The 15,425-nt window shown below is 36.5% G+C and overlaps 1 protein-coding gene across 1 annotated transcript in view; it reads left to right on the top strand.

The window, feature by feature from the left end:
- EIF2AK2 (eukaryotic translation initiation factor 2 alpha kinase 2) overlaps window positions 1-15,425 on the top strand; it is a 61,803-nt gene that overhangs the window by 38,711 nt on the left and 7,667 nt on the right. The window contains exons 11-13 of the mRNA XM_070932510.1: window positions 910-1,029; window positions 2,158-2,304; window positions 4,974-5,172. Of these exons, the coding sequence (XP_070788611.1) occupies window positions 910-1,029; window positions 2,158-2,304; window positions 4,974-5,172 (466 nt within the window). The remainder of the gene's footprint in view (window positions 1-909; window positions 1,030-2,157; window positions 2,305-4,973; window positions 5,173-15,425) is intronic.

The following is a 15,425-nucleotide window of genomic DNA, read 5'->3' on the forward strand; positions in this document are numbered from 1 at the left end:
TTGCTGTTTCCCTTAATTCTTAAGATAAATTCAGAGCTGCTGTCTGATTTGGAACTGCTTTGTGACAATAAAATGATATTAGTGGACAACATAAATTTAATCTGGTTGGGCTACTTCCACAGCTGTACCAGTTCAGGAAACCATCCATCATTGGGTGATGATCCTATACTTACATCCTTAGGAGTAGGCACCAATGAATTCTGAGTGTAGGCTTACTATGTTACTTAAGTGCAGATGGAACTACCAAAATACTAATAGATTAGATTCTCTTTGAAAAGCATCCAGAAGATACAAGTGATTGGCATATTTTTTAAAATGCTGACATTGTTCTAAAAGGATATAGCCAAAGCCCTGGCCCCTTTGAAAGACTTTTGTTGTTGTCGTTGTCCCTGCATGCCTGTTTAGGCACAGCCTTTTTGCCTATAAACACACCAGAAGTGTTTTTTGTCTAGGCACTTTGAAGTTGGCATGATGAGCCTTCCAGAGGACATTACTGTTTTAATGCTTCAAAGAAGGGTATTTTGCTCAACCCATTAAGCTCCCTTTCCCTTTGCATAGTTAATTATTTGTATTCTTTTTTTATATACATTCCTCAAAATTGAATTCTGGAATAGTCTAGTTGGGCACTTTCAAGATGGGAAGGCAGGGATATATGAATATTAGATGAGAAGTTTGGAAACAAGACATTGAAGTGTCTTGGTAAGGATGAAGGTGACCATTTTTTCTGCTTGGTTATTGATCTGTGCAGCAGGATTGTATATATTTATATTATAAAGATGTTAATGCTAATAAAATTTATTTAAAATTTATTTAAAATTTAATGCTATAAAAATGTTAATGCTTTTGGTATAAGTATTTTAAAACGTTTTGCTACATGGCTTTCTAAGATTTTAATTGTTTTAAAAACAGATTTCTTGCAGACTTTTATGATATAGACAGAATTGCTTCAGGTGGTTTTGGAAATGTTTTCAAGGCAAAGAATATAATTGATAAGAGAGTATGTGCTATCAAACGCGTCCGACTTTTAGGGTAAGTTATGCTGTGCTTCCTTTTATTTTTTATAAGTGCAAACTGGTAGTCAGGTGCTGGGATCGCAATATGTGACCATGGGAATGCTGCATTGATTGTGTGCTCAAGGACCCATTGTGAGTCAGTGCCATCATAACTTCTAACAGTTGTTAATGAATGGTTATTAAATAAGGACTATCTGAATATGTCATACTTGAGTTTCATCACACATGCAGGACTGCTCCTGAACAGAGAAGTTCTAACAGGTTTTGAAACACCTATTTTGGTGGAATCTGAATGACTTATGCAGCATTTTGAATAAGTCTCTCAAATCACTTATTCAAGAGACTTTCAGATTTATGTATAGAAGACTGAATTAATATGGTATTGAGAATCAGTTGTACAATAAGGACAGATGTTAGTCCTATATCATTTTCCTGTGCTTTGAAAATACTTAGGTATCTAAATCATGACCTGTCTGTCTACAGATAATGAAAAACTGCATTTGCCACCAATAAAGTTTAAAAATGGTAACAGAAATATTTTATTTTTCTTTCTTGTGCTTTGTCTATGAGGGACAAAGGTAAAAAGTAGAGTTACAGGGAGATTTCTGTGTGACTTGATTTTGTTATCTGAACTAGAAAAGCAGACAAGAATAGATTAGGGATGTCTTCTTTGTCTAATATATGAATTTTTATATGCTATTTTTATTAAGTCTAATTTTTACATTAGAACAGGGGTGTCAAACTCGCATCGTCACAGCGTCATCACATGACGTATCATGACTTTTTCCCCTTCGCTAAACTGGGCGTGAGTGTGGCCAGTGAGTGACGCATCCAGCCCACGGAATGGAGTTTGACACCTCTGCATTAGAACATTTCCTATGTTAATAGTAAAACCTAGGTGCATCGTTAATTTTTCAGATTTTCCTTTTTAATGATTTCATTATCTGTACTATAACTTCTGTCACATGTTTGCAGAATTCCAAATCAGGCTCCTGTTCCTTTTTATAGAAAAACTTGTATGTTAATTAGTCTTGTAAACAGCTGCTTTTGGAAATAATTCTGCAGTGTAGGCTTTTGGACCAATTGTTAGCAACAAGGAGTTTTATTGTTGCTGTTATTATGATTGTTGTTTTGACCCAACTAGCAAAAGCAAAAAAGATAATGGAGAAAGAGAAAAAAGAGAAGCAGAAGCACTGGCAAAATTGGATCACCTGCACCCGCATATTATTCGATATTATGGTTGTTGGAGTGGAAAAGACATTTTCCAGTGTCCTGATACCAGTGTGATCAGGTAATTTCATCATTACATAATGTTTAATTTTTTTTAATGAAAACATTTTGTGTATCTGTTTTGTTTGTGCTTAGGTATAGTGGTAGGATTCAGCCAGTTTGCACCACTTCGGGAAAACTGGTTATTAAATTTCTGAGCAGTTTGGTGAACTGGTTGTTGGAAGAAATCATTAGGGCAGAGAACTGGTTGTTAAATTAGTTGAATCCCACCACTGCTTAGGTAGCTTGAGTGGGCATATTCCACTCAATTTATTCCATTCAGACTTATATCTTACAGTCTTAAATGCATTCAACTTATATTGAACATAAATAGGCAGAAAGTGTCTTTCCTTTTATTACAAAGCAGGCTGAAATAAAAAACTTGGCATGGAGCAATATCACAGAGTCAAATTGTTAACATTTCCATATCAGGGTTTATGTTAAAGCACCTATTCTTTATTCTTTATTGGCCAAGTGTGATTGGACACACAAGGGATTTGTCTTTGGTGCATATGCTCAGTGTACATAAAGAAAAGAAAAAATAAAATATATTCATCAAGAATCATAAGGTACAACACTTAGTGATAGCCATAGGATACTAATAAGCAATCAAATCATACTAGGAAACAATAAAACAATATAAATTGTAAAGTTACAAGCAACATGATTATAGCCATAAGTGGGAAGAGATAGGTACTAGGAACGATGAGAATAATAATAATAGTAGTAATACAATCTTAGTAAATAATTTGACCGTGTTGTGGGAATTAGTTGTTTAGCAGAATGATGACATTCGGGGAAAAACTGTTCTTGTGTCTGGTATGTGTCTTGTTCTGGTATGCAGTGCTCTATAGCGTCGTTTTGAGGATGGGAGTTGAAACAATTTATGTCCAGGATGTGAGGGGTCTGTAAATATTTTCACAGCCCTCTTTTTGACTCATGCAGTATACAGGTCCTCAATGGAAGGGAGGTTGGTAGCAATTGTTTTTTTTTTTTTTTTTTTTGCAGTTCTAATTATCTGTTGAAGTCTGTGTCTGTCTTGTTGGGTTGCAGAGCCACACCAGACAGTTATAGAGGTGCAGATGATAGACTCAATAATTCCTCTATAGAACTGAATCAGTAGCTCTTTGGGCAATTTGAGCTTTCTGAGTTGGCGCAGAAAGAACATTCTTCGTTGTGCTTTTTTGATGATGTTTTTGATGTTAGGTGTACATTTTAAGTCTTGAGTTATGATAGAACTTAGAAACTTGAAGGACTCTATTGTTGATACTGTGTTGTCTATTATTGTAAGAGGTGGTAGTATAGGAGGTTTTCTCCTAAAATCTACCATCATTTCTACAGTTTTTAGTGTATTTAGTTCCAGATTGTTCTGGTTGCACCACAAAGCTAGTTGTTCAACTTCCCATCTGTATGGAGATTCATCATTGACTCAAAAGAGACCAATCACTGTTGTATCATCTGCAAACTTCAGTACTTTAACAGAGGGATCTTTTGAGATGCAGTCATTGGTATGTTTACGTTTGTTAAAGCACTTCAACTCAACAAGCCTGTAAGATTGATTGATTGATTGGTTGGTTGATTGATTTGTTTATTTATTTATGTTTATTTATTTATGTTTATTTATTTATGTTTATTTGTTTATTTTTGACAAGCATGTATTAGATAACAGATATTAGTATAAACATATGAATTATGAATACATGAGATGGATACAAATAAAAGGGAACATTTAGACAGAGACGGTAGGCCCACTGGTGCGCTTATGCATGCCCCTTAAAGATCTCTTAGGAATGGGGTGAGGTCAACAGTAGACAGTCTAAGGGTAAAGTTTTGGGGGTTTAGGGAAGAAACCACAGAGTCAGGCAGTGCATTCTAGGCATTAACAACTCTGTTACTGAAGTCGTATTTTCTGCAATCAAGTTTGGCGCGGTTTACCATAAGTTTGTATCTATTATGTGCTCGTGTATTGTTGTGGTTGAAGCTGAAGTATTCATTGACAGGTAGGACATTGTAGCAGATAATTTTATGTACTACGCTAAGGTCGGACTGAAGACGGTGAAGTTCTAAGCTGTCTAAGTGATTAAGTAACTAAGTTCTAATTATAATATAATTATAATGATTATATATATAATATAATACAATTAGTAACTAAGTAACTAAATAACTAAGTTTTAAGAGATGGTTATTCTTATAAGAATAGAGTAATAATACATTAGAGCATTAATACAAACAAACAATAACCATTTATTGACTAAATCCTCATATTCTGGCACCAGGCCCACTCAAATTATTATATCTCCTAGGACCTTGCCAAAGTTCTGGAAGGCTCCAAGAATAGGAACCATTTTGGCTTTGGAGGTGCAGCTGCCCCATCAGGAGTGCCTGCATTTATTTAGCCTTTAAGAGCAAATAATTTTATTGTATATTTTCTGTATGTGAGTCAGTAAATTTTGATCTAAATTAAATTGGGCTTTCTGTCATCCTTTGGCATTAGTATAGAAACTGGCTTTTCCTGATAGTTCAGAACTTTACTTGAAACATGGTTAGTTATATCATGGAGTTCTCAGCTGTATTTGAACCACATAAATAAACAAAATGGTTTGATCCATGCAAACAATGTCAGTAAAGCAATTGGGAGGGATATAGTTTTAATAGTCTTTAATAGTCTTTTTTGTCTTAAATTCTTAACAGCTCAGAGCAATATGACTGCCTCTTCATTCATATGGAATTATGTGAAAAAGGAAATCTATCGGATTGGATAGAAAGAAAAGGTCTTTCTGTCTACAATAAAAAAGATTCTTGTAAAGAAGATTCTATAATTCTATTTCAGCAAATAGTGGAAGGAGTGGAGTATATCCATTCTAAGGGTTTAATTCATAGAGATCTTAAGGTACGTAATGTCAACAATTCAAAATATCAGGTCTTGCCATGTGAACAATATTCTTATGGGAATTTTTGAAAATCCTTTTGTAAAATATTACAGTGTGTATTACAGAAATAAAACTAGGTATACAATATTAAGAATTTTGACTGAATTATATAGGCTCCTTATTTTCTGTAAAACACTCATTATCCAGAATGAAATGTGACTTTCTTCCTTTGTGTAAAATATCAGACCTGGCCATAAAACTACAGTATTTTCCCTGAAATTCAGTCCTGCATTCCGTCCTGGATAACAGCACAAGTCTCAGAACTTAATAGTCTAGAATTTAAACTCTAGATCGTTTGCTTTATTGCAGAGAGGAAAGAAGCCATGTGTACAGTATGTAGAAGATCTCAGTGATGTAAAATTTAGAAATTAAGCCCTAGATTTAGGTTTAGATTTTGGTGAGAGCTGGTGCAATGTAATTATTATAATATTGGAGTGTGACCTAGGGAGGGTCTAGTCCAGGGGTCGGCAATCTTAAAAACTCAAAGAGCCATTTGGACCCGTTTCCCACAGAAAAGAAAACACCGGGAGCCACAAAAACCTTTTGACATCTAAAATGAAGATAACACTGTATATATCATTTTTTACCTTTATGTTATGTATAAAAAAACTTATTTATCCATGGTTGGCCTATTGGGGGTCGAAAATCTCAATAAATTGTGTGCCGGCAGGTGTCACACATTGGTGGTTGTGACGCATATTTTGAGCGACAAGGGAGCCGCAGCAGAGGGATGAAGGAGCCACATGCAGCTCCAGAGCCATGGGTTGCTGACCCCTGGTCTAGTCTATCCCACAATTAGGGAAAACTGCCTTGGGTCAGATACTCTTTCTCAACCCAATCTACTTCATGGGTAGTTGAGGGGACAAAATAGGAACAGTGCTATATATGCTGCATTGAGTTTCTGAATGAAAGACAGGGATATCAGTCATCTCAGGATTTATATCTAGTTACATGTATTTTAGTTTTATAAATGAATATGTAGAAAAAAATGAGTGAATCATAACCCTTTCCTTCACCCTGTTTAATTTCTGCATTATATCAAGGTTTACTCAGATTGTTACTTGAACTAGAAAGTTCAGAGCCAGAGATTCAGAGTTCCTATAAGCAATTTTTGCACAGATATTAGACGAACCCTTAATGAAGAAGACACCAGCTAAATTTATTGTTTTATTTATTGTTTTAATTTTTTATATGGTATTTTCATTGAATGGTATTTTCTTTCTTTTTCTTTTTTATTTAATTTTATTGAATAGACAAAAATATTACAATTCAACCTTTTCGGTTTGGCAACGTGTAGTCATACTATATGCTTATAAATATGGTAGCTAATCGGTTATATAGATGATTTACAGTTAAGACGTAAGATATTTATGAAATTAATATATTGTAAGTTATAATATAATAGTACATAAGTTAAGTTAATAATTAAGCATTGTCCCCCTTAGTAGTTAGCTTTTGCATTTATTTCCCAACCACCTATACCACAAATCCCATACCGTATAAAACTCAGAATCTTCCTTCTCATTTAGTACATGTGTTAATCTACACATTTCTGAGCATTCCAATATTTTGTTAACTATGTGCTCCTCAGTTGGACAGTTCTCAGTTCTCCTTCCAATATTGTGCATAAGAGATTCTCGCAGCTGTGACGATGTGGACAATTAGATATTTCTTCTTCTTCCCATATGCTCGTTTCAGAACTCCCAGGAGATAGATTTCTGGTATAAAGGCAATATCCTCCTCTATTATTTCTTGGATCCATTTTTGTATCAATTTCGAGAATTTCCTCGCTTCAGGACACGTCCTCCACATATGGTAGAAAATACCTTGCCAATGACCGCATTTCCAACACTTAGGGTTTGCGTTTGGGTATATCTTTGCAATCCTAGATGGTGCTAGATGCCACCTATACAGCATTTTATACTGATTCTCCTTGTAAATTACCGCTCTTGTCAGCTTCAGATTATTATTCCACACTTCTTCCCAATCATCTAGGTTTATTTTTGATCCGATGTTTCTCCCCCAAGCAATCATCTGGTCCTTGAGTATTTCCCCCTCTCTATCATATTCAAGCAGGTATGAATATAATTTAGCTAATAATTTGTTCTCACCACCCATCCATATCTTATCGAAGCTATTTGTTCCCATTTCTATGCCATCTTCCTGCTTGTCCTTCCTATATCGGGATTGAATTTGTAAGTAAGGCCACCAATCGATATGAATCCCTTGCTCCTTTAAGGTCTCATTTGTTTTAAGATTGCTGCTACTGTCTAGAATATCTTGATAAGTATACATTTTTTCCTTGCTTAGCGTGTTTGGATGGATCATTGCCTCCATTATGGAGGTCCATTTTGGGATTTTTGTGTAATGTATACGCCTAATTTCTTTCCATGTCTTCATTAACACGTCTCTAATTTTATGTCGATGGAAATAAACCCCTGCCCCTTTTTCTTTATCCCAAAGATAGGCGTGCCAGCCTTTTTGCAAATCGTGCCCTTCCAATTGTAAGATTCTTTTATTTCCTAGTGTGGCCCAATCTCGTAGCCACACTAGGTTAGCTGGGTTAGCTAGGTTAGCTAGGTTAGCTCCCACACTGGGAGCCCGAATCCACCTCTATTCCTTTTTTCTTGCAGTGTTCGGAATGCAATCCTTGGCTTTTTCCCTCCCCAAATAAATTTCCTGACTATCTTGTTTAATTCTACAAAATATTTTTTCCCTACATTGACAGGCGTAGTTTGGAATAAATATATCAATTTGGGGAGAATACTCATTTTGACGGTGGTTATCCTGCCCAACAGTGAGATTTGTAACTTCCCCCATCATTCCAAATCTTGCTTAATTTTTGCCAATAGTGGTGTATAGTTGTCCTCTTTCAGGGTTGAGCATCTAGCCGTAATCCAAATCCCTAAATACTTTATCTTTTTAACTATTTGGATGCCCAAATTTTCTTCTAAGATTTTCTGATCTCCTACTGTAATATTTTTTGTTAACATTTTGGTTTTGGTCTTATTTAATTTAAATCTAGATAGCCTCCCATACTCATCTATCTCTTCCAATACTCTTTTCCCGGTTATTAGCGGCTCTTCCATAATCACTACCACATCATCGGCAAACGCTTGAATTTTGAATTTTTCTTTCCTTATTTCCAATCCTCGAATCTCATTATTCTGCCTAATTTTCCTTAACAACACCTCCAAAGCCAGTATGAATAAGAGTGGTGAGAGCGGGCAACCCTGTCTTACTCCTTTACCAATCTGGAGTGTTTTAGTCATATCTCCATTGAGTATAATATTTGCTCTCTGCTTGTCGTCAATTGTGCTTATCACATTCTCAAAGTGCTCCCCAAAGTTCATCCTTTTGATTTGCTGGGTCATGAATCTCCAATTTAAGTTGCCGAAGGCCTTCTGAGCATCAAGGAAGGCCAATGCCACTTGCTTCTCAGAGTGTATCTCATAATACTCCAAAACGTCTATCACCACCCTCGTATTACTTCTAATCTGTCGTCCTGGGAGGAATCCATTTTGATCGGGATGGATCCAATTACTCAATATTGTCTTCATCCTACCCGCAAGTATACCCATGAATATTTTATAATCTGTGTTAAGTAGGGAAATCGGTCTATAGTTTTTTATTTGTTTCGGGTCAGAACCTTCTTTTTCTACCAATGTGATGAATGCCTCCCTCCACGAGTCTGGAATCATAGAACTTCGCAAGGCCTCATTACATATTACCAATAGTTTCGATACAAGTATTTCTTCCAGTTCTTGGTTTTTGTATAATTCTCCTGGGAGACCGTCAGGGCCAGGTGATTTATTGTTTTTTAATTTTGATATTATGCCCTTTAATTCCTCCATTGTGATCTCTCTATTGAGCATTTCTCTTTCTTCCTCCATTATCTGTGGGAGGTTCTCGTTTGCCAGGTATTGCTTGATATTATCCATTGGGGTTTCCTCCTCTCTATACAGGGTCTCATAATATTGTCTGGCAAATTCGAGTTTCTCCTCCTCTTTATCTAACATCTTTCCTTCTGAATCCTCCAAACAATCTATAATCCCCTTTTCCTTCTCCTTTTTTAATTTATATGACAGCCACCTCCCTGTCTTGTTTGCATTCTCAAAATAATACTGTTTAGATTGTTTAATTTTATTTGCCAATTCTTCCTGTTCCAGTAGATTTAATTTATGTCTTATTATCATCCATTTTTCTTTTTTAGCCTCATCACTCGGATCTTGTTGTAGTCTCTTTTCTGCTTCTCCTAACTGAGCTGTCAAATCTTTCTGTGCCTTCCTTTTTTCCTTATTGCTGTAAATATTATACGATATTACTAGCCCTCTAAAGTAGGCTTTCATTGTATCCCAGACACATGCTTGAGAGATCTCTTGGCTCTCGTTTTCCAGGAAGAACGATTTTAGGTCTCCCTGGAGTTTTTTAGTAAATTCTTTATCTCTGAGAATATGGGTGTTTAATCTCCATCTCTTCTGTTTGGCCCTATTTAAACTCTTCCACCTTATCTCTAATGGGCTGTGGTCCGCCCATACATTTGGAGTAATTTCTACTGAATGAATATCCAACCCCAGACTCCTACTGACCCAGATCATGTCAATCCTTGACCAGGATTTCTGAGGATTGGAGTAACAGGTAAATTGCTTTTCATTTGGGTGTAATACTCGCCATATGTCTACTAGGTTGTGCTCGTCAACCAAATCAAAAAAAGTTTTTGGAAGCTTATCCCTCTTGTTTTTTTTCTCTATTCCACTCCTATAATCTTTTTCCGGATTTACTACCCCATTAAAATCCCCAACTATACAGACGTTCCTATAATCCATTTCGCTTATTTTGTGGCCCAATTTCTTATAAAATTCTCCTAGGTTTTTATTTGGCGCATAAAAAGCGACAACTAGGATTGGGGTACTTCCTCTCCTAATTTCAATCGCCAGCAACCTCCCTTTATTATCTGAATATTTGAATTCAGCAGTAATCCCTTTTTTTACATATAATGCTACACCCTTTTTTTTCTTCTCCACTAGGGAGGTAAAGGTCTTACCAAATCTCTCAAATTCTAAATATTTCTTCTCTTCTCTTTTTATATGCACTTCTTGGAGACATATTATTTCTGCATTATGTTTTATTAATTTTGAAAATATATGTTTCCTTTTCCTACCATTATTTAAACCATTAACATTAACAGACAGTAACTTCCAACCCTCCATCTCTCTATAAGACCTGTCTAGTTTTTATTTGCTCGAACGGCTCTTTGTGGTCTTTGTCTCTTTCCTTTGGTTTCTTTAATTTCCTTCTCTTCTATCTCCTGTTCCTCTGGTGTTCCTTCTTTGGATTTCCTTTGTTGCACGCTAACTGACTCCTGAGAGGCTACATCGAGTTCATCTTTACTGCTATAATCTTCCTCTGCATCCCTCAGCTGATCTAAAAGTTCTTGCACGGAGACTAGGCTGTCTATTTTAATTCTTTTCCCCTGCCAAGTGATCAGCATCCCCTCAAGATCCATCTGAAGGGGATATTCCTCTTATTTAACTGTATAGCCAGAAACCTGTAGTCTCTTCTCAGTTCTCAAACTCTCTTCGGGACTTGTTTCAGTACTATCACCTCTTTACCTTTATAAGTTACAGGGTCATCTCTTACTAAATTATATAGTAGATCTTTCACCTTCTTCTGGGCAAATCTAACATAGACTTCTCTAGGGAGCTTATTCCTCCTAGCGTAGTTAGTTTGGACCCTATAGACTTCGTCCAACTCTCTTATAACATCATCCTTGTCCTGTTGCAATATCCCAGCTATTAGATTTACCATGACCTGTACCAAATCCTCATCTTTGTCTTCCACTACGTTTTGAAAACGCAGAAAGAAGGCTGCCCAGTCCATCTCGAGCTGAATTATGAAGTCCTCCAGCTCTCTATTTTGTGCCGATAGCTTCTGGTCCATAGAATCAAGATTTCTTTCATTCTGCTTCACCCTAGTCTCAACCTTCTTTATCTTTTGCTCATTATTATAGATGGACTCTTGGATCTCACTCATTTTCTGATCAATAGAATGGATGTCTGATTTCAATTCTACATGGTTGTTTGTTATTTTTTCTTGCAGTAGGAGCATGGTTTCTTGTATCGTTGATAGGGTCGTTTGCATTGCTTGCATAGTTGGTAACATTGTTGATTTTTCTATTTTTGTTAACCCTTCAGCAGATTTTTGCAACACTGGAGAGGACATTGTCATTGCAGGGTTGGACGATGTTTTCTTTCCTGCCTTGAATATTGCCGATGAGATGCTTGTCATCTCTTTTAAAACTCTCTTCTGATTTCTCAAAATCTCCTCAATATTCCTCCAAATTATCATCCACTATTCTCTCTCTAACAGCAAAAAATTTCTAATTCATCCAATTATAAAACCACCTAATCTGTAAATCAACAGGTACAATTCATTCAGTTATTATATCAATATTAGTATATAAACTATTTTACGGTTCAATACAGTTCAAAAAATAGGTTAGGTATATATATATATATATATATATATATATATATATATATATATATATATATATATATACACATATACACATATACACATACACATACACATACACATACACATACACATACACATACATATACATATATATATATATATATATATATATATATATATATATATATGTATATGTATATATATATATGTAAATAGATCAAAAGCTATTAGACTATAGAGAAGGAATATATAAGTCCACTCAGAAAGGGTTGAAAAGGATTATTTAAAGTAGTTAATGTCTGTATAGATAGATAAATAGAGGGGTTCTTATGGATTAATTAATAAGTAATTGTTTAGATAGTAATCTAGAAGTTCATTATAATTACTAAGTTGTTGCCACAGTTAAACGTTCAAACCGCTTCTCTTGTATAGTGCAGCACTTCAATTCATTAGGAAGGGATCTCAAGCAGTTCCAAAATTTTCTGACAGCCAAGTCTTAATAATCGGAAATACAATTCCGAATTGCACAGTTCAAAATGTTACCACTCGATCCTTTCTGCTGTCAGTCATCCAAGTCTGGTTATGGCTGCGCTTCCGTTTTCTCTCCTCAAGAAGAAAGGAAAAACAGGAACAAAGTATCCATAGTTTGTTATCTAATACTTCCGTAAATTCCTGCACTCGCAATTCAATCCAGTTCAGTTATATCCACATTCGCTGCCAATTTCAGAAAAGGTGCCAACAACTTTTGGCTGCGCCGTCCCTTGCCTCAGCAATCTCAGCAGTCTCTGCTTCTCCTCGCAGCTTCGCCGGCAATCCACACTTTCCCAATCTGCTCTGTCACTTTCACTCGCCACCTTCCGTCTCACCGTGAGCTCTTTCACCCGGCTCCACTCGCTGCTTCTTTGAGATCAATCGTCACGGTTACCAGGGGTTGTAGCTGGGTCTTCTTTTCACGTTGGCCGCCCGATCTCCTCGCTTCCTCGTCGTTGCTGGCTAACACGGCTTCGGGTCCACCATTAAACAGCGGACGCACCTGTGCCAGTTTGACAGAGGCATCTGTTCGAGCGGAGAGCGCTTGCTCCTCGCTTTTCCGCTCTTCAGATCGCCTCTATTGTCCGAGACGCTCTCTGGGCCGTCTCGCCCCTTGGGGTTCCCAGGACACAGGAGAAAAGACAGTGCCGTGGAGCAGAGATCGCTCCTACAGCACCCTGCCGCTGCGATTCACCAGCCGGAAGTCCTGAATGGTATTTTCATTCAATGAATAAGTCCTCTAGAGTTACGTCGGCAAGATGGGTAGTATAGAAGTTAAACAACCAAACAAAGCTGTAGATTAGGAGTGACTAATCTTGGTACCTTTTAATACTTGTAGATTTCAACTGGAATTCTGGGAGTTGAAGTCCATAGTTCTTATTTGCCTTGTTGGCAAGAAACCATTTTGATCCTGATGTACAATGTCTCTAACTTTCCTTCTCACAAAACTTACATGTACCTCCCGGGGTAATTTGTTTTGTCGAGCATAATTAGTGTGGACTCTGTACACTTCGTCCAGCTCATTTATTATTTCATCCTTCTCTCTTTGGAGGGCCTCTGCTATCATCCACCATTACTAACGTTAGGTCCTCCTGTCTTCCGCCACATTTTGAAAGCGTAAAAAGAATGCAGCTCTTTCCATCTCCAATTGTGCCACATTGTTTTCTAATTCTTTATTTAGTCCCATCATTTTTAAATCTAAGGATTCTATTCTTTCTTCTGTCATTTCTGTTTTCTTTTCTATTGCTATTATCTTTTGGTCATTTCTTTTAATCATTTCTTGTATCGAGTTCATCTTTTCGTTTATCTTCTGGATGTCGCTTTTAACCTCTCTCTTGACCTCGTCCATGTCCCTCCTGGTTTCTTCATGGTTCCTAGTCATGCATTCTTGCATTTTAACCATAGTTTCTTGTATTGTCATAAGTGTGGCCTGCATTGTTGGCATACTTAATGCAGTGGGCTGTTTCTCTGATGAAAACATTCCCTCTAAAGTCTTTTGTGTCACTGGGGAAGCCGATGGTCCTGCTAGTATTGATGCGGTTTTCTTCCCTGTTTTCACCGTCGTTGTGGTGGTACTAGTCATCTCTTTGAGTATTTTGTATTGTTCCACCAAAATTTTATCTACCTTCTCCCAAATCACCATCCAATTTCTATATAGCTTCCTTCTTTTCCTTCCTTTCTTATCCTCCTACTATACCCTCCTACTATTTTACACTACTGAGTTAATTTCTAATTATTCTTTTAACCAATTCAATTCAATTCATTAATATCTTAATATCTTAAAAAATTCCTCCCAAAATCCACATTCCTATCTATTAATCAATCAATTAACTTATCTATTTACTTTAAACAATTAATTATTACTATATAATAATCAAATTATAAAAAAAGAGAGAAAGAGAAAAAACCACTTAGTTTAGGATGACAGATTAAACTCTTAGAAATAGTCAATACTTAATTATAAAACAGTTAATAATTACCACAGTTAATTATATGTATGGAGTTGAAATAGATTTAAATATTTCTAAAATATACTTTTAGGTTGTATATAAATGTTTATATAAATAATAGTTTACTTTATAATAAATAGATATAAATATAAATGTCTAGAACAATAAATATATAGGTATGTCCAAAAGGAAAGTGCAAAGGATGTATTATCAAAAGTTCTATAAGTCCCAATTTTATATACTTTTAAAAATGTCCAGTGTGTTCCACTGTAATCTTTTCCTTACGTTTCTACTTCTACTTTCCATTCCAAAATAGAGTCATTCAATATAGCGATCTCCAATCTGCACAGTCACTCGTCAGCATTTTCTTTTTGCCAATCCACCTCTTTTTTTCCGTTGGGGCTGCTAAATTGGGGATAAAGTTAATGTCCAATTCACTTCTCAGTCCAGCTATCTAGGTCCACCTCTCTGCACGTTCAATATTCTTGTATTTTAACATTTCAGTCCTTTACTATTTCTCCGCTGGTCTGAAGTTCGTCCTCTTCCATTTTACTCTTTTTATTTGCCGCCCATTTACGCTCTGAGCCTTTCTCTTACTCGCTGCCCCTCCGAAAATCACTTTCTCCCCTTCGGCTTTCCACTGAGATAAAAAGAAGTTTAAAGTGTTCTTACTCTGCTCACACCGCTTTTCTCCGCACTGTACTCACTCTTCTGCTTCCCGTTGGTCTCGCTCGGGCCTGAGTCAGCTGCACTGGCTGGCTTCTTCTAAGCTTGAACTGAGGGTCCTTCTTGGTGTGGCTGGAGATCGCACCTCTCCTCGCCTCCTCCGAAGATTCCCCTCCTTATTATCGGTTCCTCCAGGACTAATCTTCGCCCGAAAAGGCACCAAAAACTTAGAAATTCGGCACTGAGAACAGAGCGCTTCTTTTCCCGTGCCGCCTCAACCCTACATCACCGCCGGAAGTCGGGATAAATATCGAAGTCCATAGTTCTTAAAGTTCCTAAGGTTAGACACCCCTGTTCTAAAATTTAGTCTTTATATATAAAACACTCCCAAGACTCAAATCCTATGCCTCTTTCTCTCATTCTCCTATTTTAGGGAGTAAAAACTTCCATTTCTCAAAATAGGTTTTTACATGTATTTTCTTAAGAAAATAAATCTGGTCACATATCCTTTGTTTCTGACTTTGTCAGCTTTTCCTTTTCCTATCTGGTACAGGCAGTCCTGATTATTTGCAGGTTCAGTATTTGCC

This window comes from Pituophis catenifer, unplaced genomic scaffold (genome assembly GCF_029215685.1).
Source record: "Pituophis catenifer annectens isolate HBS135680 unplaced genomic scaffold, rPitCat1.0.hap2 SCAF_1, whole genome shotgun sequence".
In the NCBI taxonomy this organism is placed as follows: Eukaryota; Metazoa; Chordata; class Lepidosauria; order Squamata; family Colubridae; genus Pituophis; species Pituophis catenifer.